The 22587-nt window shown below is 57.5% G+C and overlaps 1 protein-coding gene across 1 annotated transcript in view; it reads right to left on the bottom strand.

Annotated features, from left to right (window-relative positions):
* Positions 1 to 3766: 3766 nt before the first annotated feature.
* The window catches only part of TTC7A (tetratricopeptide repeat domain 7A), a 108495-nt gene continuing 89674 nt past the window's right edge, over positions 3767 to 22587 (bottom strand). Inside the window, exons 19-20 of the mRNA XM_054728502.1 lie at positions 16709 to 16911; positions 3767 to 5906 (exon numbers count right to left, since the gene is read on the bottom strand). Of these exons, the coding sequence (XP_054584477.1) occupies positions 5685 to 5906; positions 16709 to 16911 (425 nt within the window). The 3' untranslated portion in view covers positions 3767 to 5684. The remainder of the gene's footprint in view (positions 5907 to 16708; positions 16912 to 22587) is intronic.

Genomic DNA, 22587 nt, shown 5'->3' with positions numbered 1-22587 from the left:
CTGCATTTTAGAATCCCCTGGGGAGACTTTAAAATTCCTGGTGTTGTCAGCGCCCAAACAGATCACATCCAACTCTCTGGGGCCAGAACTCAGGCCCAGTATTTTTTTTTTTTTTTAAAGTGTGTCCCCCTCCCCCACCCCAGTTGATTCCAATGAGTGGCCCAGGTTGAGAACCACCCCTAAGGTGGTGTGAAGGCACCAAGCACCAATAACTCTGGGTGAGGACACAGGCAGTTCTGCTTCCCCTAGAGGTTTATGAAGCAGGGCCCTTGCCCTAGAGGTCCCTCTCCAGGTATGAAGAAGAGATTGACCCACATTAGCATCTGTCTGAGTCGAAAGGAAAAAGGATGGTGCAGGACCAGTTTGGGTGAAGTTAGTGCCTAGAGCAGTACCAGGTAGAGGTTGTTCTGGGTAAAGACAGCAGGGGCCTGAACCCAGGCACCTCTTGCCAGCCTGACCTCTGGCTGGGCTCCTCACACATCTTTGGTTTTGGCCCAAGGTATGGCTGCTGGCTTGCCAAGCCTGCCAGGCCCAGTGTGTGTGTGTGTGTGTGTGTGTGTGTGTGTGTGTGTGTGGTGGGGGGGGGGGTCGGGCTCTGGATGTAGGGCCTGGGTGGGCTAGTGGGGGCCAGCACTGGAGACCCAGACCTTGCAGGGCTGATCAGCAGCCTCCCTAGAGAAGAGGCCTCTCTGGATGGCAGGGGGAGTCCAGGCTGAATCCTCAGAGGCTGGTGAGTAAGAAAGGAGGGAGTGACGGACAGGCAGGAAGAGGAGTGGCTGGAGGAAGGGGAGGCCCAGGGGGTGGGCACATGGAGAATTGTCTCCCAGCAGGTGCTCCTTGCTGCCTTGTTAACACCCTTGGCCGTGTCAGATTCCAGAAAAAAGGTGTCACCCTTCTGAAGAGTGGGGACAGGGGAGGGGGCTGGGAGAGGCCCAGCCAGCCGGGGAGGGAGTTAGCAATGTGGCTGCTTTGGGTGGGAGTGTGGCTTAGTCCCCGAGGACTGTGGACAGGAAGGTGCTCCGTGACACTGCAACTCTGGTCACCAGAGTCGACTAGGCAGGGGCAGGTGGCAGGGGCAGACAAGGTTTTCTATTCCTCACCACACTGGGACTGAGTGGCCGGGAGGGGACAGGGTGGGACATCAAGGCAGGTCACTGGGAACTGTGCAGGTCACAGAGCCCTGTGTTTGATGAGGGCTGGCCACTGCCCCCGCCTCCCTTTTCTGAGGTCTCAGAGCTCAGAGGTCCTGCATGGTACCCGAGGGCCGTCAAGGAGAATGGAAGAGGCTGGAGCTTCCTTTATTCCACAGGGCCAGAGGGGACGCTTGAAAACATGCCAGGCAGGGTCACATCTGCTTAGGCTTCTAATCCTCAACCATCTGTATCAGTTTCCTGTGGCTGCTATAACAAATTACCCTAAACCTTGTTGCTTCAAACAACACACATGTATTCTCTTACAGTTCTGGAGGTCAGAAGTCTCCAAATCAGTCTCACTGGGCTCAAGTCAAGGTGTTGGCAGGGGGATTCCTTCGGGAGGTCCCAGGGGAGAATCTGTTTCCTTGTCTTTTCCAGCCTCTAGAGACCACCTGCATTCCTCTCCTCAAATCACTCCAAACTCCTGCTCCCTTCACTTCTGGTCCTGACTTGGACCCTCCTGCCTTCCTCTTTGAAGGATCCTTGTGGTTCCATTGGCTCACCTGGATAATCCAGATAGTCTCCCCACGGCCTTTAACAAATTCCCTTCACCATGTGAGAGCATATTCACAGGTCCTGGGAATTAGGATGTGGACACCTTTGGGGGGATGTTATTCAGCCTTCCACACCATCCATCTAACCTGCAGCTGGAATGGGGAGGTGTTCTGCTGATATACTGTCCTCCCGGGGGCCCTCGGTGTGCCCCAAGAACCCTCCCCAGTCCTCTCCAGGCTGTTGGGTGCCTCTCACCAGGGCCCCAGCAGCCCCAGATCCTTGCCTGAGGCCAGGTTGGACTGTGGGCTCTGGGATCGAAGTGGGTTGCCATTAAGAGCTGGCAGCACGGGCTGAGGGAGGTTTCGTTAGCTGGCTGTTTCCCAAACAAGGCCAAGAAATATTTACAGGGTGACGACATCTGAATGCCCGGGAAGGGGTACAAATGAAACAATGAGCACTTTGGTACCAGAGAGGAGTCTGGGTGGTGGCGGCTGAAATTCCATTCATATTTGTGCCTGCGGATAAACACTATTAATACTGAAGGGCTGTGTCCTGCAGAGTGACGGGTGGGCCAGAGGTCCATGGGGGTGGTAGTGCAACACAAGTCTTGTCCCCAGACTCGGCCCTTGTTCTGGCACAGTGGGTTGGCCGCAGGGCTGGCTCCTTCCTTCTCCGGTGAGGGTTTTTGTGTGAACAAGGCGTCTGAAGACGGGGGGTCAGGACATGTCTCCACCCCTGCCTGACTTTAGCATCTGACCAACTTGAGGTCAGCTCAGCAGAGCCCTCATTGAACAGGATGGCCTCCCTCCATTCTCTGCCTTGGAGGATGAGGCTTCCAAAACTTTCTCCCAGGCTGGATGATAATGTAACATCACATCACCTATGGCCTTTAATTTTCACCCCAGGGGATCATGAGCTGGGGGTGAGAGTATGTGACAAGTAATCTGGTACTAATTGTTAAATCACTAAAGACTGTGAATGTGTTTCCTTAAAAGAAAGCATCACAGCAAAAGAGAAGTTGGGCCCTGGCCTACGTGCCTATTAGTTGGAGCATCGTCCCGTGCACAGAAGGGATGTGGGTTCAATTCCCGGTCAGGGTACACACCCAGGCTGTGGGTTCCATCCCTGGTGGGGCACGTACAGGAGGCAACTAATTGATGTTTCTCACATCAATGGTTCTCTCTCTCCCTCTTCCACTCTCTAGAAAACAAACAAACAAAAAAGACCCTGGGCACCTAAAGGCTCCAAGACAGACCCTCCTTCACTAGGATAGCAAAGCCATAATGGAGAATAGAACTGAGGGTGGGGAGGCCAGGCCACAGTGAGGCCAAGGAAGCGGGAAGCTGGGTTCAGGCCAGCCCCAAGTTCTAGGGAAAGCCTCAAGGGGTACATGAAGAAAACCGAGCTCCTGTGTAAATTTATGTCATCCTTCAAAATGTTCAAGCACACTGTATAATATATGTAGTATGTTGGTATGTGGTATAATGCATAGTAGATGTGGATTGTTATAGACCTCTCAGCAAAGGCGGCCAATGTAAATGCGGCCTGGATGCTCACCACACCCCTCCCTGGGGCCTCTCCCCCATGTGCTGTGCCCTGGGAACAGTCTCTGTTCAGATTGCAAGTTTGGCCCTGGACTCTCCAGTGGGCCAGGTAGGCAGCACGGGGCCCAGGGCCACCTAAGGCAGCGGTCGTCAACCTTTTGAACCTCATGGACCACCAGTGGCCTGTGGACTACCGGTTGGCGACCGCTGACTAAGGGACAGATGGCAGTTCAGAGAGACCTACTCTAGCTGGCCCTGCCGGACCCTCTGCCTCCTCCCATGCATCTCCAGGTTTCAGCCTGACCTCGAGGCCCGACCCAGCTTCCACCATGCTCCTCCTCTCACTGGCTCAAATCACAATCCCCTCAGTGGGCCCCTCCTTGCTTCTCTACCCCCCACCCCCAGCTGTGAGGCCCAGGCCATCGCCTTCATAACTCCTCGGGCCTCTCTCCTTCTGTAATACCTGCTCCGGCTCAAGGCCTGTTCTGGGAACACCTGCGCGCTGAATGAACACATTGCTTCAGACACACCTGCTTCCCCATTCAGGGATCTCTTTATTCAATCTGCAAACTGTCAGCAACTTGGCCCAGCCCGCTAAGACCTCCTCTGAGGGCATACAATCAAAATGCATTTGGTGCCTTTCTTATGACCAAGAACTGACTCCCAATATCTTTGGGGCCCCCAAGGCAATTCAATGGTATCTGCTTTGTCTTGTTTCCTTTTTTCCTAACAGAATTCCAGAATAAAAATAGAGCTCTATCATATATATATATATATTTATACACACACTTACATATATCGAGATCCTTCAACCAAGTGGCAAAGGATCTGCTGCTCTCCGCAGTGTTGCTCACCTGGCGGAGGCCAGGAGGGCACAGGCTCTCCCTGGGAAGCACCTGGGGGCGCAGTGCTGAGCCAGTGTAGCGAGGAGGGTGGGCCTCCCACAGAGAGACTGGGCTATGACAGACCCGGGCACTCCTTGCCCGGCCTTTCCACACATCTTAAAATGAGAGATGTACCTAGAGCTTTAAAACTAAAGCCCAGAGTGCTGATAAGAAAAGAATTCCCCTGATAGGCCCGTGGGGAGACCAACTTCTGGGGGAGACTTTCAGGAGCATCTTGCAGCAGGCTAGGGGAGCAGCAGGGAAGACACCCACCACCAGCACCCAGGACCCCTGCAGACGAAGGTGTCTAGTATCCAGAGGCCTGCTCAACCAGTTGGAGGTGCCGGGCAGAGACAACCAAATGGCCAGGGTGGGGCTTGGGTTGCCCAAGAAAGCCCGAGGAATGGGTTGTGGGTGGTGAGATGAGCTGGGACAGCCCTAGAGACTCCCATCTCCAGAGTGACGTGCATTGTACCTATTGCCCAGAAAGGTAAGGCGTGAAGGAATGTGCTGATGTAAGCTACTAGAAAGGGCTGGGTCCAGCAGCCACGTTTATGTCCTGAGGCCCATCCTGGGGCTATGGCCTAGGCTCTGAGCAGGCTGCTTTAGCTGGGGTGTCCAGGAAGATGGAGATGGAAGGTTAGTTAAGGCCAGTGCTGTGTCCCTGGCCAGACACCAGAGGCCCCGAGATCACTTGGCAGCAGAGGGGTGCACAGTGGATCCCAACTGGCCTCATCAGGCAAAGGTCAACGCCAGGCATTATCCACTAACTCAGCCTGGGAGAGGAACCCAGCGGTCCATCTTCTCCCCACTTGCAGTGGAGTCAAGCTGTGACTGCTCTGGGTAAGACCTGAGTGTGATCCAAAACCCTGTCCTGAGACTGGGGCATGGGACCAGGACTGCGGGCTCCCCAAGGCACAGAGGCACAGGGGGGTGAAGGACAGCTGTGAGGCTCTCAAGGAGCAAGTCCAGTCACCGGGACTCTCCCGAGGCGCCATGGAAGGAGCCCGGGAAAACCCTTGGCCCAGCCTGAGGGCAGCTTGCAGGGTTCGTCTTTGGTGCTGGAGAGCAGAGAGCTGAGGTTCGAGACTAAAGCTTGTGCAAAGCCGGAAATCAAGGGTCAGGGATGTTGAGGGAGGGTGGCAGGTATGGGATAGGGGTTTCCAGATGGGGAGGTAACCGAGCCACACAGACCTGACTACACATTTAGATGCTGCACAGATCCTCTGGGGAGCGGCCCCCATGTTGATGTGGCCTCCCAGCTACTTCCTTGCTCATAAATGCCACAATGTCTGAGTCCCAAAGAGCAAGGAATTTGCTTTTGATGCAAATCTGGTCCACCCAGCTTGACCAGCAGCTCCCAGACCCAACTGGCCCCGGAGGGAATGCAGGGCGGGGTGGGGGTGGGGGGGAGGCGAGGAGAACTAGGGCGGCAGCTTGCAGAAGTGTTCCCTAGAGATGTATTTCCCTGAGGTCCTATTCCTCCCCCAACCCATGCTCCCTGCTTCCTGCCCCCCACCCCCACCCCCGCACGGGGCAGCCCCTCCCTCCCTGCTGCCGCCGGGCTGTCAGAGCTCTCTGGGGATGATGGAGAAGGGCAGCACTGGGCTGCTGGCCTCCAGCTCCAGGGCGGTGAGGAAGCAGTCGATGGCGGCCTCGCTCTGGCCCTGGGCCTGCAGCACTTCGCCCAGGCCCTGCCATGCCTCGTGACAGGTGCTCTGCCTTTCCACGGCGTCCCGCAGCACCTTCTGGGCCAGGGACTTGTGGCCCAGCCGACTCAGCATCAGACCCTGGGGAGCAAGCACAGGGCGGGGGTTAGTGAGGATGTCCTGGGGCGGGGGCATCCTGGCGATCAGGGCAAGGAGCGGTGTCTCTGGCTTGGATTTGGTCAAGTGACCGTGCCCACGACTAATGCAAATCCTACCGGTCCCCACCACAGCCCCGCTTCCAGCCCCGCCTCCCAGATCATGCACTGTGGGAGCTGTGTCCCTCCTGACCCCAAAGGGTGGTCTTTCAAGTCAGCAGACCTGGCTTGGAGTGTCCCCCTGACCAGCTGGGGGATCCTGGACAAGCCGCCATGCTCTGGCCCTCATTTTCCTCGTCTATAAACAGGGAAGACCACAGTAGCCACCTTGAGGGTTGTTGTGAAGTTTACACGAGTCAGTTTATGTAAATACTTAAACAGTGTCTACCTGCATGAGTCTAGTTAATGGGTCTTTCTCCCAGCCTTGCTGTCACACTGCCCTTCTCCCCTGGGATGCCACAAGATACAGAATGTATGCTGCAGGCTCCGGCTTCTGTCACCCGGGGCAGGACCTCAAGCTTGTGGGCAGATGGGGGCAGCTTCTTTGCCTGCATCAGCATACCATCCTTCCTAGGGATGTCTGGGTCCTGGGACCTAATGCCCATCCCAGGCTGGCCTGGCAGGTGAGGGTCACGGACAGTCAGATAGCCGGGGACCAGGGATGCAGGCTGAGTGAAAGGATTCTGGGAGGTCAGGAACTTGGCCTTACATTTGGCTCCAACAACCCTGTTGCCAGAGAGATATAGGAAGTGACAGGAATTGTCACACAAAAAGGGCTGGGAAGTGAAACTGGCACCTTGCCCCTCTACGTCCACTTCCACCCACATGGGTGCAGGGAGCTAGGGGGACAGTGTGGTGAGCAGAGGGAGGGGCCAGGGCCTGTTTTTGGCCTCTGTTCCCATAAAGGCTTCTCTGCACCATACCGACTCACTGATCTGTGTCCCAGCCCTCAAAGGTGGCATAGGATGGCAGCACGGGGGCGGGGGGGGGGGGAGGGGGAACGCGCCTCTCGTTCAAAGATACGAGGTAACGCAGGAACAACACTGACTTCCTGGACAGGCGGGGGCCAGGGTGGGGTGGGGAGCTGCCTCCTATGTGCCCGGAGCCCCTCTCGGGTGCCCGCCCACTGATGGCCATGTACATTTTTAGCTGGAACATTTTCATCCTCACCACGCTCCCCAGAGTTAGGCCCTCCGTTGCCATGGAGACCCACTAGGAAAGATGCACATGCCTGATTTCATAAAGTCCTCCGAGAGCCTGGAACATGACCAATTAGGCAAGAGAAGATGGCGCTCAGGAAGCCCTAGTGAAAGCTCTCCCCGCCCCCCCGCGGGAGGCGCTGGCTGCTGGTCCTGCGGCCAGGGGCTAGGAAAGGGAAAGAGGGACGTACTCAGGCTCCTCAACCCCGGCTGAAGCCATCCCCAGGAATCAGGGGGATGAGGCAGAGGACAGGGGAGGGCAGGGGAGCTGTGACAGGCGGAGCCTCAGGCGGGCCCCAGCTCCAGCTCGGCTCTGGCCAGATGGGAGCGGTGCTGACTCAGGGCTGCCTGGACCAGAGGGCTGTGCCCAGCCTGGCCAGCAAGGGCTCCGGGCCAAGCTGTTCTGCCCGCAGGGCCTGGGAGCTGGACCCTGAGCAGCTCACAGGGAGGAGGGAAGGAAGGCGAGACGACAGGCTGCCAGACACCAAAATTAAGCACCAAAAATGGAAGGTTTGAGCCCTGTGAGTGCTGCCGATGAGGGAGCGACAGAGGACAGATGGGCAAGGCCGGCCAGCAGAGCTTCCCAGTGAGGGGCAGGCCGCAGTGGCTTCACACGCTAAGGTTGCTATATTGCGCTTCCATATGAGATTCTGCTTGAAAAGAGGGCGCTGTCTGAAAACGAGTTTGCAAACCCCTGATCTCAAGGAGCGTGTGGGTGTTTGGGAAGGGGCCAGGTGTGTCTGCAGGCTGAACAGGGCTTCATGCGCGTGTGGGTGCTGTTCTCCGTTTGGGTGTGCAGCAGGCTCGGCATGCTCTGTGCAGAGGACAAGTCAGGGCTCCACAGCCACAGGAACCCCAGCCCTGCCCCTGACACGTGCAGTGGCCCTGGGCAAGTGGCCCGTTCTCTCTGGGCCACGGTTTCCTCATCTGTAAACTGGGGAACAGAAGAGTCCTTCCTCGTCGGCTACGGAGAGGAGTCTGCAATGATGAATTTGAAATCGCGGAGCCGGGCGGGGCACATGGTGGGCAGAGGGCAAATGGAGTGTCCCCAGGATGAGCAGAGAATCCTGGGAGGGGGCGACGGGGTAGAACAGCTGATTTTTCTAGAGGGCAGGGCTCTCTGTGGGGAGACTGTGGGCGAGGCTGGGGTTGGATCACAGCCCCCGCCCCCCCCCACCCTGGGGTGCTGACCTTAGAGCCTGAAAGGAGACACCGGGCTGGGGTCAGGCTGGGGCCCAGAGGCCCGGGGCTGGTAACAGGATCTGCTGCCACCTGCCCGAGACACCAGCCTGTTCATGTTTGGTAGCAACTCGGAACTGTTTGCTGCTTGACAACTGGACAGAGCCCACCCCAGGAAGACTGTAGGTCTCACCTGCTCTGCCCCCGGCCTGCACTGCCAAGGGCCTGGCACCCCTGCCCCCAGCTGCCCGGCGAAAGGGTCTTCAGGGAGAGGGAGGGACCACAATTCCATTCAAATATCCTGCGGACTCGTCCCCACCCTGACCAGGGGCATCCCGAACCCAGAGAAACCAGACCTGCCGGTGACCCTAACTTGGGAGAGGCCCCAGTTGTGTTGCCCTCACACAGGGATCAGAAAGGGAGTGCAAGTTGCTTAAGGCACGGAGAGGGGCCAGGGTTGCTTATAGCTGCTCAGGGAGGGGCAGGGGAAGTCCCAGAAATTCCTGACTTCCTCCATTCCTTCCTCCCTCCCTTCTTGGGTTTCAGGGAGGGGGGAACATCTGGCCACATCTCACCTCCCTGGGACCTGCTCCCCAAGACGCCTTCCCTGAGGACAGCAGCCCCTGCTGCCCACACGACCACCTGGACATTGTGCTGCGTTACTGTGGGATCCAATGTGATCCCTGACCTCCATCGGAGCTCGGGTGGGAGGGCCCTGGGCTCAGAGCCAGGAACACCAGAGGCACTTGTGGGTGCTTAGTGACCTGCTTAGGGCCTCGGGACAGGCAGCCTGAGGGGCCCTCTGAGGGGGGGCTCTCCCTGTTAGGAGCCCAGGTTTTCTGTAGAGTCAGGGACTGTAGCCTGGGATGGGGATGGAGAAAAAGGATCCTGTCTTATTTTTCAGAATTGCCCCTGCACACCTCTCACCCCATTCATTCAGTGCCTGACACTGTCCCCAGAGGGGCTGGGTGGCAGGAAGGTCCGCTGGCTGTGCGTGCCTTTTTCTCCTTTTGGGGGTGGCCTGCCCTGGGAAGTAGTCCCCAGTGCTAGGCCAGCTGCAGGCCACGCTGAGAGCTCCCTCCCCGCCCCTACCCTCAAGTATTTATAGCAGTTATTTTGGGAATTTTCTTTCTGAGCTCAAGGCACATTCCTGGGATTCTGTCACAACCTCTCCAGCTGGGAAGCCGGGAATCAGCTGGAGGCTGCTGGAGCCTCTTGGTCCCTGCAGCCTCCTGCTTGGGGACCCTGGGGCTGCTGGGAGGAGCCCCTGGTGGGGTCACCTCTGAGGCTGCTCCACAGGAAGGCTCCCTCCCTTCACCCATCCTGGGGGCTGACACGCCCAGGAGGGAGGCCCGCATTCCTGCACGCTGGATTCTCCCAGGTGTGTCAGCCTCAACCTGTCTGACCAGACTGGGAATGAGGCGGCTCTCCAGGCTGAGAACCCAGCCCACACATCACCACGTCCATCTTGAAGCTGGGGTGGCCCCAAAACCACAGGCTGGTCCCACTTCCCTGTTGGGAGAAAGGGCACAAATCCTTCTAGATCCCACCCAGTGCCTGGCTGATGACACCCCCAGACTCTCCTAGGAAGAGGCCCCTGTGGAGAGAGCCCAGACTCATTGGAGCCCAGCCTAGAGGGAACCCCCTCCCTGGTCACAGCCAGGCCCTCGGGGCTAAGTCAGGAGGCTGTAGTGAGGCCTCTGGACTTCGGGTTTTAGAAGAGAAGACCCCCCCCCCCCAAAAAAAAAAAAAAAAAAAAGAAGAAGAGAAGACCCTGTGATTGGCAGTGGGAAGGGGGCCCATGGCAGAGGCCCCACTCTGGGACCAGGAGACAGAGCCACCGGCTGGGGTGGTGCTGGCCTGGTGGACAAGGGGAAAGGGCTGAACCCCGCTCCTCCAGACAGAGCGAGTCTTCCGGACCATTGATCCTGGGCTAAACCGGGCAGGCAGCGCTGCACTAGCATGCCCATCTGAACCTGTGACAGGCTCACAGCTTCCTTTCCACTTCCTGGTGGGGGCTGGCGTGCACTTCGGGAGCCCACGCACAGCCTAAGGCGTTCCAAAACCCCGGGGGGCCGCCCTCACCTTCTGGAAGGTCTGAGCCTGGGCTGAGGGCTCAGTGTGTTGGGGGGCTGTGTCAGGCTGGGGGTGAGGCAGGGTGGGCAGGGGCCTCCAAACACCAGAGAGGCCCGTGCTGGGGAACACGTCTGTGCTCCTCCCACCTTCCCCACAGTGAGCCCCAGAACTCTCTCTTCCTCCTCCTCCTCCTCCTCCTCTTTCTCCTCCACTTTCCTATCAGGGACTACAGACCCCAGGCGGCACTGGGGAGGATGAGAAACACAGAACTCACAGTAAAACCACCACCCAGCAGGGCAAATGACCAAGACCTTCCTTTTAAAGTTCTCAGTCAACAAGAAGCAATATTCCCCATCAACTGGAGCTGGTGGGGCAGGGAGACTCCACTGACCGAGGGGCTCCGTGTGTGCACGAACTCAGGTTCCACACAGCAGAGGCGACTTTGGGTCCTCCCAGTCCTCGGGGGGCCAGACCCTCTCAGCCCCCTGCCACAGCTCACGAGGCCGACAAGGAGGGAGGTCTGGGGCAGGTGGGCGCCCTGGGCCTGAGGGATGGGGTCCCAGGAACCAGAGACCCTACTGTTCCGAGAGCTGCAGCCTCACCCAAAGTCAGGGAACATCCAGAGGCCGGGCGCCAAACCAGCCTGGCAGACGGCGGGCCGGAGAGCAGGGCTGAGCAGGGCTGAGCAGAGCCTGGCCTTTTGCACTCCTGCTCTCCCTCGGCCCCGGCATAATGCCCCTTTAGCCGAAGCGTTCCACCCAACATCCGAGACTGTAACACCCGGTCTCAAATTTCCCTGGTCCCTCAGCTCACATTCTCGCTCTCAACAAGGTCAGCCAGGCCTTGCCCTGTGTATGCACTTGTCCCAGCCACAGGGCAGTTGGGGCTGATGCCCTGCACATGGTGCCTTGGCTGGAGTCAGCTGGGGGGCTCCTTGAGGCCGGAGCAGCTTGGCTACAATGAGTCTCTGGGCTTCCCTCTGCAAACCAAGAGCATCTGAACCTGCCTGGGGGCTGCACTTCTAAATGAAAAAAGAGAAAAGTAACCCCAGCTCCTGGGCCATTAACTTACGGAGCTATTCAGCCTAAGTGTAACAGGAGCCCTGTGCGCTTGGCACCATGGCTCCCATTTTACAGATGAGGACACTGAGGTTCTGAGAGGTTGAGGGACTTGGCCAAGGTTAAACAGCAAGTACAGGCAAAGTGGGACTCAAGTCCAGGTCAGTTAGACTCAAAGGCTGTGCTCTACCTCCAGGCACAAGCTGGCTCTGACACAGGCTTAAAAACTGTCCCAGCCAACCAGCCCCGGAGGCAACCTCAAAGGTAGCTCTGAGGTCCGAACATGACAGGTCGGCAGCTTCCTTTCCACTTCCTGGTCGACGGGGCTGGCGCGCACTTCAGGAGCTCGCGCACAAGCCTAAGGCTTTCCGAAACCCAGCGCCAGGGGAGCCGCCCTCACCTGCCCAGCACCCCCTCCCTGCCTTTTTAGCACTCTGCTGACACTATGGGCCACCTGGCAGAGCAAGGAAATGTGGGCCAATGACCCTCACCCCATAGCAGCCTGGTCAAAGGTGGGCTCAGGCCACTTACCACCAAGTCTTCCATGCAAATGGTGAAAAATAACGCCTGATGTTAACTTATCTTCCCACGGGTCTCAGCTCATCTGAGCCCTAAAACTATCCCTTGGCTCACAAGGGCTTGGGTTATTTTCTTCATTTGATAGAAAACTAAGCCAGTGACGCGAAGAAATCTCTGCTGGAGGGCTGGCAGGTTGGTTGTCTGTCTTAGATGAGTCACCTCTACTGTCTGGTCCTGCCTCCAGGACGGGATGGCCCAGTCAGGGGAGGGTAATGGGGTGCGGGGGAGCTCTGTGTAGCCACAGGTCACCTCTTAGGCCTTAGAGAGCAGAGACTTCTTGTTGGATCCTGGAGCACCTGCAAACGCCCGGCCCAGAACCGCAGGGCTAGGTGAGACAGAGCCCTGGGCCTCACTGACTCAGAACCCACTTTGGGGGAGGCCAGGGGTGTGCTGGGGGGTTCTGGGGACTTGGGATGTGCTGCAGCACGCCCTAGCCTGGGGAGAGGGGGGGCAAGAGGCTCTGGGGTCATCTGGGGCTGGCCATGCCCTTAATCCCCCTCAACTCACTTCACGAACGAGACAGCAGCCTCAGGCTGGGAGCATGAGGGAACAAATGCAGGGACTCATTCACGGCCACGCTCTCATCGGAGGGCAGTGGATGTAGAAACGCTGTCTACCCGTCCTTCCAGGGGCATCTGGAGGGAGAAGAGGCCAGGTCACGTGGCCATGACTGCTTCAGAAATTACATCTCTGGAAATTATGTCACAGCTGAAGCTCACCCAGGGCAATCTTCCTGCTGCTGGGGTGCCTGAGGAGGAAAGGGATCTGGGGATATGGGGCAGCAGGAACCTGGAGCTCTGTCCCAAGAAGAAAGCATGACCAGGGACAGGGGCCAGTGAGGGGCAGGAAACCCCTCCCTAAGAGTGTGCCCCTGGGAGAGAAGGGCGGGGTGCCACCCACAAATGCAGGTGGCAGGAATGCACCCATACCTCCCCACTGATGGCTGAGGCTTTCTCTGTAGTGAGACAGGCTGCATCAAAGCATCCATACTCCCACTCAGCCCAGGGGAAGGCAGGGAGAGTGAGTTGGTGGGTAGCCAGGGCTAGGGACCCTCTTCTCATTAAGGTCAGGTGACTTCAATGCAACCCCTCTTGGGGGGGCTCTCATTGGCGTGGCCAGTCCATCAGCCACACTTGGGGCTCTCTGCCATCCCCAAGCATCCTGCTCCCTTGGCGATGCAGAGGGGCTCCCGGGAGGGGCAGGGCAGAGACAGGCTCAAAGAGACGGGTGCAGGCTGCCTGGGGATCCTTCTCTGCCTGAGACCCTGCAGCCCTCTGCTGATCTTGGGAAGGACCCTGCTTTCTTTCTCATGTCTCCTCAGGGGCAGGCAGGTGAAGCTCAGGCTCCCCCTTCTTAACGAGACTCTTCTGCCAGTAAATGAACTTCTGCACACCAGGGCGAGTGGGCGGGGTTTCCTGCTACCTGGAGGGGAGGCTGGGACCCAGCCGGCAGAAACTGTCGGACCTGCTGCCAAGAGTTCACTGGGAATGTCCCTCTGCAGAGAGCATGCCCCTTTCTTCCTGTACTTTGGCACTCTCTCGAAGCAGCCTGGCCTCCTTGAGTCTGGCACAGGTGGCAGCTGCAGGACCAGGGCTGGAGGACACAGGCTCCTCTGGGACTCTGCTGGGGGCACTGCCAAGGAGGTGCCTCTTTCCCGCCTGACCTGAAAAACCTGAGTGGAGCCAGACCATGGCAAGGTCTCTGTCACATTCAGGGCAGGAGGGCAGCAGGGTGGGGAGAGAACCTGCGTCCGGGCCAAAGTTCATATTCTTAGAAATGCCTGAACCCTGGCTCCTGAAGGCTTTCTCCAGCCTGTCCCAGGGAGAGGCCACAGGGAGGCCTGGAGGCTGGCCTCCTCCTGTTTGGTGACCCTGTGCTAAGAACTGCAGAGCCAGACCTGACCTCGCAAGGCTCACTGAGTCTATCCTCACCTTCCCCTTTCCAGACCTCAGGGAGTGGGACTCAGCCATGACCTCAGAGGGCTCATGAGGGACCCAGAGCTCCTCCAGCCCAGGCTGTGGCCGGGCTCTCAGGGGCCAGTGTCCTCACAAAGCCACAGTGGCATGATAAGGCCAGGATGTCCTGCATCCTGGCCTTACCATGCCCTCCCTGGGAACCTGCCTTTTCAGTGACTCTGTGGGGGTTGGGGTGGTGGGAATGGAGAGAGGGAGCACCAGTTCCCTCCCATGCTCTTTTCTCTGGATACTTCTCCAGGGATGCACCCACCCCTGGAGTTCACAAAGGCTCAGATAATGGAGGTGTGCTCTCATTCTCTACTATTTTGACAGTGACTCCTTTAGATACATGACAAGCTGACTCAGGCCGACGAGTAGTGGCCGCCATCATGGTGTGACATGGGGAAAATATCCCAACGTCACATCTGTGCTCAGTGGGGGAAAACTGCTGTGATTGATTGGTAATGTCTGTCATGGGTGAAGGGTGATTGATTGGTAATGTCTGTCATGGGTGAAGGACTGGAGAGGTGGCATAGCTGCTGTTTTGTCTTCTCTGATATTGCATTGTGGACTTTTAGAAGCACTTTCACATGCGATGCTTCATTTGATTAGAACATGGGTCTAGGGATGATGCAGATCATTATTCATTTATGAAGGGAGACAGCAGGAGCACTGACGTCAAATGTGCCTTTCTCTAAGTCATCCACATGAATCAGGGCCAGAGCCAGGGTGAGGCCCGACATCCTGAGTCTGAGGTCAGTACCGGGGAGACACTAGCTTGGGGAATGCCGGAGATCAACCTGCCAAAGTGTTCGTGTGTCTCTGGGAAAAGAGCGTTTGGTAAATCTCCCCCGGGCTTGAAATTTGCTATTCTGTATGCATATGTATAGGGTATTGGCAGGAACAGAGCGTGTGGAAGGGGGTGGTCTGCCCACGCTGGAGCAGACGGCCCCTCTGGTTGCTGGTAACTTTAAACGTGGCAGGCCTGCCTCCAACTCGCCCCAATTTCATCACAACGGCCAGGCACCCCGGGAAGAGAAGAGGGACCATTTCAGGGAGCCACTCTAGACAGCTCTACAGTTACCATGGAAACTCACCCTTGAAAACTGCTTCAATTTCAGGGAAATAGCTACAAACAATAATAAGCATAAATGAAAAATGGTACACTGTTACTTCAAAATTGTACTTGTTATTGGATTTCGTCGGGTTTTAGGATCTGAACGGCAGGCTCATATCCGCGAGCACAGAGGAAAGCAGACATCTCTGCCTGGCTGCCGGCCTAATGACATAGCCCACATCCTCCCTCCCACCTCCCTAATCAAGTTTCTGGATGTGACCTCCGGGGAGGCATTCATCAGAGGAGCTCATGTCTGAACTGTGGGAGGAAGGAGGATGTGCCTCGCAAAAAACAAACATTTGCTGAGCAGACTGGAAGCAGCACGGAGCCATGTGGAGGGGACATGGGCGAGGGAGTGATGTCACTGTGCAGGCTTTCTTCAACAGACACGGACATTGGCATGGGCCTCGGCTAGAAAGCCTTTAAGAAATCAGGCGGCGGGAATAGTAGCTGAGCAGGGAATCTCCGTCCTGACCTGTTTTCAAGGGCTCTCGGGGTTGGAAAGGACCTTATAAAGACGACCTTGTCCAGCTCCTACCCCTATGTGATGCTTCGATTCTCTTGGCTACATCCTCACCTGATGACTCCTGAGTTCGTGCGTGGACTTTTCTAGGAGTTATAGCATTTTTCCTGACACTGAGCTGGAATCTAACTCCCTGTGGCTTCTACTCCCGAACAGTCAACCTCGTTTGGCCATGCTGGCCCTGCAGCCTCCTGCAGTCATTCCCCTGGTCCTTCAGTGTTTTCCATGCGGCAGACGTTAGTGGGCCTCTCGTGGCTGTTCTCGGAGCTCTCAGAGGGGACAGGAAGTCTCTGTTGCTAACTGTGGGCTCCTAAGTCATACTTTAAAAAGCACTGTGCCTACGCAGGCCTGCACGCTTTCCGATCACCTCGTTTATCCTGATGCCCGCTCTCTGAAAGCAGCGAAGGAAGGCAGGGGAAAATAGTTATACCTAGGGCCCACTGTACTACTGTTAGAGAACCCCACTGCATAGGTAAGTAAAAACGAGGTACAGAGAAGGTGGCTGACCTGCCCGTGATCACCCAGAGAGACGGCAAGGCCTGGATAAGAGCACCAGCATTCTGCTCCTACTCTCCGACCTCCCACAGGAAGGCCACTGAGCCTTGGGCACCCACGTTCTGAGCCCCATGACCTTGGGGGTCCCAGGGGTCATTTTCAATGACAGCCTACCCTGGGACATCTGCTGAATCCTGCCAAGGACCCCCTCTGAAATGGGGAAGGCAACCCAGTGACCAGGGAGGCCGGAAAGACCCCCCCAGAGAAGAGCATTTTGTTATCCGGAGTCTCCAGGATCTGGGCGAGGATCTGATGTGTAACAGTGAAAGCCCCTTGGGGCTAGACTGCCATATGGAAACTTACAGCAAAAAGTCACAGATATACCCCCCGATCCTCCCGGATTCTTTCATTCGCTCCGGCAGGCTCTGACCGAAGGGACATGCCCTGCCCCTGAAGGAAGGAGCTTGGCCTTTCCCAACAGAGCAGCGAGGAAGCCACCTCCCCGCAGACACCAGGGAACAGTGGCAGCAAGGCGCTTGCAGGCAAGGAGGGGGCGAGGGGAGAGGAGGGCCCTGAGGCCTTTTGCAGGCGTGTGGGGCTGACTCACCAGGCTGTGCATGATGCGCACGCCGTCGGGGTTCACCGTGAGCGCCTCCTTGTACAGCTGCTTGGCCTCCTCCAAGCTGCCCTTCATCTCGGCCAGCCGGCCCCGCATGTACAGCACCGAGTGCGAGGTGGGGAAGAGGCCCGCTGCCTCCTGGATGCAGAAACCGGCTTCCTTGAGGTGCTGCTGCTCCATGAACAGCTCAGCTGCGAAACCAGGAGGACAGTGGGCGGTGAGAGTGTGGGAAAGTCAGAGGCAGCAGCCCCTCGGTGGGAGCCCGTCTCAGGTGACGGGAACCATCCCCACGAGCCAGCACAGGACAGGCTCGCTCTGCGTGCTCGCCGTGTCAGGCACTGTGCTCCGTGCTCCACACGGACGCTCTCAGCCCATGCTCACAAAGCCCTGTAGAGCAAGCCCTGCTATTGCCCCGCTTGAGGGAGGAGGAAACGGAGGCACAGAGAGGGTAGGGAACTCGCCTGAGGCTGCAGGGAGAGTAAGTTAGGAGCCAGGGTTTGCATCGGGCCATGGACTTCAGAGCCCACAAGGGGCAGAGGGGCATCTCCTGGAGTTCGGCGATGGCTCAGGTGACCGACTGTTTCCGGGGCCTTTCACACTTGTTCACTGTGTCCGGGGCAGGGGATGGGAGCAGAAGTGGTGGCTCTCCTCCCGCTCTCGGTCTCCGGGGAGGGAGGCTGACAGTGCTCACCGAGGAGAGCCCAGTGATCCTGCCAAGGATGGGCTGGGCAGGCGAGGAGGAGAGAGGCCCAGGGAGCCCTGTGAAGGGGCAGAGCTGGGCTCCACCCAGGAGAGTAACAGCTACCGAGCAGCCGGCGCGGACTGAGAGCTGACTGTGGGCCAAGGCCCAACTGTGTGAGCATCTCCTCTCATTAATCCTCACAAGTCTGGGAGGGAGGCGGTGCTCTCAGGAGCCCCACGTTAACAAAGTAGGCTGAGAGAGGGAGGCCCTCACCCCCATCCCTCAGTGGGAAGGGGCCAGGCAGGGCTGGGCCCCCAGCAGCTCCTGGCCTCCCTCCGGGGGACTTCCTTCCGCACGGAGAAGAACAGAGGACACACGCACAACCTGCCCCACAACCACTTTGCCTTCGTCCCCAGATCAGTGGAAAATGGGGCCGTTTCTTCAATCCCTGTCCAGCCCACATAAACGCACATTTCAAACCCGCCTGCGCATGCACACACCCACAGCAGGTGCTTTCAGCAACACAGCTCTCTGAGGTTGCAGCATGGCCTCTGGGCCCGCTCAGGCCTCACGGCAGCCCCAGACCCGGCTGCCCCTCCTGAGGCTGGTGCCGCCGCACAGATGGGAGCACAGAAGGGAGGCAGAGCCTGGCTGTTCCTAGCAAAGGCTGGGGGCTGAGGTTTCACAAGTTCAGTTTAGGGCTGGGGTGGGTTGGCTAACAGACATCCCAAAGGAAGCTCCCAGACAGAGGTGGAAAACCCGGGCTCAGGCACCCCATCTTCCTGCTCCAACAAGAAGCAGAAGCGCCCTGACCGGTTTGGCTCAGTGGATAGAGCGTTGGCCTGCAGAATGAAGGGTCCCAGGTTCGATTCTGGTCAAGGGCATGTACCTTAGTTGCGGGCACATCCCCAGTAGGAGGTGTGCAGGAGGCAGCTGATCGACGTTTCTCTCTCATCGATGTTTCTGACTCTCTATTCCTCTCCCTTCCTCTCTGTAAAAAATCAATTATGCAGGAAGGAGGCCTAACTCAGGCCGGGACTGCAGCACACAGCACTTGGGTGCTTAAGGAAGAATGTTGCCTGAGGCTCATTGTGTAATGGCGTAGCTTGCCACTTCCTAAAATACTACCCAGGGCTTCCTCAGCAAGGTACTCTTTTTCTTCAGTGGAGATGAGAATCTGGGAGAATGAGAGAATTAATTAAACACAGGAGCCAGGCTCCCATGACAAGGCAAGAAAGGGAACTGCAGGCTCTTGTTCCCTGAACTGGAGATTCCCAAGACAGAAAACTCGGGGAGGTGAGCCCAGGAAGGGCCGGCCCAGTGGCCAGGGGTTTGGCTCTCTCAGCCTCGGCTCTCCTCGGCTCTGCTGCTGTGTTCCCTTCTGGGGCTGCTGCCTGGAGCTCTGAGCAGCCTGCCCGCCTAGCTAAGTGTCCAATGTGCAACTATTGCGTACGGACGGTGCGCCTGGCCCGCCCCCGAGGAGAAGGAGGGAAGCCACCAAACCACGGGAGTGACCGGGGCAGTGGAGTGACAAGTGCCAACTCTGAGTGTTCTAGGGCCTCAGAAGGGGTCAGGCCAGCTGTGCTGGTGTGGTCAGGGGAGTCTTCCTGGCGGTGGCCGCGTTTGAGCTAAGGCCTGAAGGCCCGGGGTGCTGGGACTGGCAGAGAGGAGAAGGGGGGCTGTGCTAACCTGGAGGGCCAGCTCCACTGTGGCAGAAGGCAGGGATCACAAAGAGGAGAAGCAGAAGGAAGTGTGTAGGGTGCGTGCTGGGGGTGGGGAGGCCTTCCTGCACCAGCCCGCAGAGCGGCTTCCTCCCTGGCCAGGAGCTCAGCTCAGAGGCTGGCTCCCCGCTCCCCGAGACCTTGCTCCAGCAGGCCCGCCAGGCCTGGCCCACCTGGCCACCTGGTCTTGGCACGGCTCATTAAGCTGTTTACAACTTGCCACCCTGTCTCCTGAGCTTCATCTCTGGAGGCTGTCCCTGATCCCTCCCTTGGGGGAGTCTTCAGTGTCTTGACATCAACAGATTTCAATTACAGGATCCCCACCTCCTTTCTTCCTTGGGGCCCTGGGCCTCGTCAGGCTGCCCGTACACCAGAAAGTTTGCCCTGGAAGTAGGCAGGGCTGCTTTGCTCCAATGGACTTCATGACCAGTCAGGCAGGAAACCAGATGACACAGAACAGAGCCAGAGAAGCGAGGTCTCCTGAGGGCCTTGCAGACAGCCCCCCTGGCAGGCCCAGCCTCCAGGGCGGGGCCTCTGACCTGCGGACAGGCTCACAGGTCTGGGGGCTGCAGTGTACCCCTTTGTCCTACACTGTCCCTGGGCAGTTTCACCAAATAGGCAGTCACAGGGCACTGTGCCCACCCTTGCCCTGATCCTCCACCACCAGGCCCTGGCTGCCGGGGCCCCAAGGTGCCCACAGGCACCCCAGCCTCCCCTGGCCAGTGCCAGATGAGCACTTACTGGTACTGAATTGTCCTTGAATTCTCATAGTTGTGTCATCACCCCAGGAAGCAGGGGCCCTCAGTGTCAGAGGGCCCTCTCCGATCCTCTCAGTTCCTTTTCTCTCTCCTTACTCTGGTTTTCTCACTTCTCCCACCTCCCTCTCTGCCTGCATTTGACCTCCTGTCTTGCCTGTCTGCCTCGGCTTTTCTTCCTCTTCCCTCCATCTCTCTCCACCCGCCCCCCTCTGTGCTTTCTCTTGGCAGACTCCAAATGGAAAACATCTGTTCCCTGGAGCTTTGCAACAGTCCCTTTTATTATTTTTTCTAAGGCATCCTGCTAACCCTGCACCCAGAGCTGGCTTCAGGCTTCCTGCCATTCCTGCCAACGCCGAGGCCTCATCCCCCAAGGCTGGGGGATGGACCCGCTCTTCATGGACTATTTGCACATCCTGGTTAAGAGCTGAGGAGCTGGGTGAGGGAGGGAGGGCCCAGGACCTCGCCTAGGCCTTTTAGGGGCCTTCCCAGGCGAGATAGAGACCCTCTGAGAGAGCTCAGAAAGGACAGAGGCCCCCCTCCTCCCCCCAAGGCAGGAAAGAAGTAAAGGTTAGGCCCTAAAAAGAACCCACCTTAGCCCCGGGGGAGTCACCAAAACTGCCCCTAAAGGCAATAAGCATCCTCCCCTCGTAGCAGCCGAAGGACATATCAACACCCAGAATAAAGGGGGAAGGGTGCGGGAGGATGAGGGAGAAATGGAAGAGAAGACCAGGGGTGCCAGAGGCGAGAAGGCCCTGGAGATAGCAGACAATCCAAAGGTCTAAAGGGATTTTGGGTTGGTCTGAGACCCGCCTCCCCTAGGACCCAGAGACAGGCACGAAGTGCCTCAGCCACAAGGGAATGAAGACTGCGTGGGCCTGGGCTCTCAACTTCCTGTCCCTCGGCCCTGACTCCCGGTTCCGAGAGCACTCTCCTCACTAACCCAGAACCCTGCAAGGAGTGAATGACAGACAGAGATGGGGGAGAAGAAAAAACCGGAACAAGGGAAGAGAGGACTTGGGAAGAAGGCACAGAAGGCAGGAGGGAGGGGGTGGTGGGAGCTGGGAAAAGAGGAGAGAGTGAAGGAAGATAAGGAAAGGCATGAGGAGAAATGAGGAGGATCGAGGCAATGCGGGATCAAGGGTAAGACAGCTTCTTCCTCGACTATCCTTTTATAACAAATATGACCTTTAGACACAGCCCTGGTTGCCCCACTCCAGTTCCCCAGCTGCCAGCGGGGGCAGCTTCCACCTGCAGGGCCAGCTAAAGAGCGAGGGCACCAGTGCCCAGCAGTGTGAACTGGCCGTTTGGGAGCTGAGATGTGGGCCAACTTCCCCCAACCCAGGCAAAGCCAATGGCCACCTGTGAGCCCCTGGACCTCCAGGCAAGGGAACTCTCCCTCCATCCATCTGCCTCTCTCCAGCACAGTTCGTTCCCGAGACTGAGCAGTAGTGAGAGAGGGAGGTGAGCCATCTTGCCCTCCTGAAAGCACCGCCAGGTACACGCAGGATCCTGGAGCATCTATGGGGCTGGTGCTTCTCCATTCTCACACAGACCTGCCGCCAGAGGCAACATTCCTGAAATTCACCTCTCAAATGGAGACCCTTCTCACATCAGACTGGAATGGGAAGGACAGGGGGATAGGGGAGGGGAGGACAATCAGAATAGAGAGAGGAAGGACACAACATTCCCCAACCTAAGAGGGGGCTTAATGATGGAACTTACTGCCAGCACAGACAGGGATGCAGTTTATCTTGAACCAAACCAGGGAGATTATTAGCTCAGTCCAAAATGATAAAGGGGGATATTTTCCCTTCCTGCAAAATTGCTGCAGCTGGCGGAATCATTAGGTGGTGGTGCTGATGTCAATACTCTTAGCTCGGGTCAGGTGAGGGGAAGGGCAGTAGTTAGGGAGAAGTTACTGCCGTGGCGATCTGCTCCTGGCAGCCCTTCATCCAATAGGTGCTCAGTACATGCTTGCTGGCAACGATGGGGGCCAGGGGAGGGGAGAGGGCTCATGGGATGCAGATGGCTCCAGAATTCTCCCCTGTGCAGAATGGAAGATCTAGGACAAGTTCTCATTTCCCCTCTGGCTGTGGCAGCTGTCCACCAGTCTAGTCCCCCTTTCTTCTGTAGTGACAGATCCCCTGATTTTTAATGGGGCAATATGAATAATGACATTTCCCACAGTGCTTTGCAGCTAGGTGTGTGGTCATGTGACTAAGATCTGACCAATAGGGTCGTAATGGGAAGTGATGTGTGCAAATTCCAGGATATGTCCTTAAGGAAGGGGGTGTCCCCTTCTCCCACTCTTCCCAGTTATGCCTTGGAATGTGGATGTGGTGGCGAGCCATGTGGGATCACAGGAATAAGAGTGACTCAGGGAGAGCAGAGCCAATGAAATGGAAGAAACCAGGGTCCCTGGACCAGGAGAGCAGAGCTGTCATCCCAGACAAGGCTGCATCCCTGAGCTGCTGCGTGAGAAAATGAAGCGTCCACCCTGTGGAAGCCACCGCATTGGTCACACACACCCAGACCTGTCTCCTACTGCCACACTGCCCACCCTTCCAGGCACCGCGTTCAGAGTACTCAGATTTTGTTCTCGGAGTTCACTGTGGGCTGAATGTCTAGGATAATGCCCAGAAAAGGAAGGTTAATGTGCCAACTATGGAAGAGCATGTGTTTATAGCAATATCCCCACATTTAATT

This window comes from Eptesicus fuscus, chromosome 16, assembly GCF_027574615.1.
Source record: "Eptesicus fuscus isolate TK198812 chromosome 16, DD_ASM_mEF_20220401, whole genome shotgun sequence".
Classification (NCBI taxonomy): domain Eukaryota; kingdom Metazoa; phylum Chordata; class Mammalia; order Chiroptera; family Vespertilionidae; genus Eptesicus; species Eptesicus fuscus.
The sequence above is the reverse complement of the archived record's forward strand: the minus strand, read 5'-3'. Positions and strand labels throughout refer to the sequence as shown.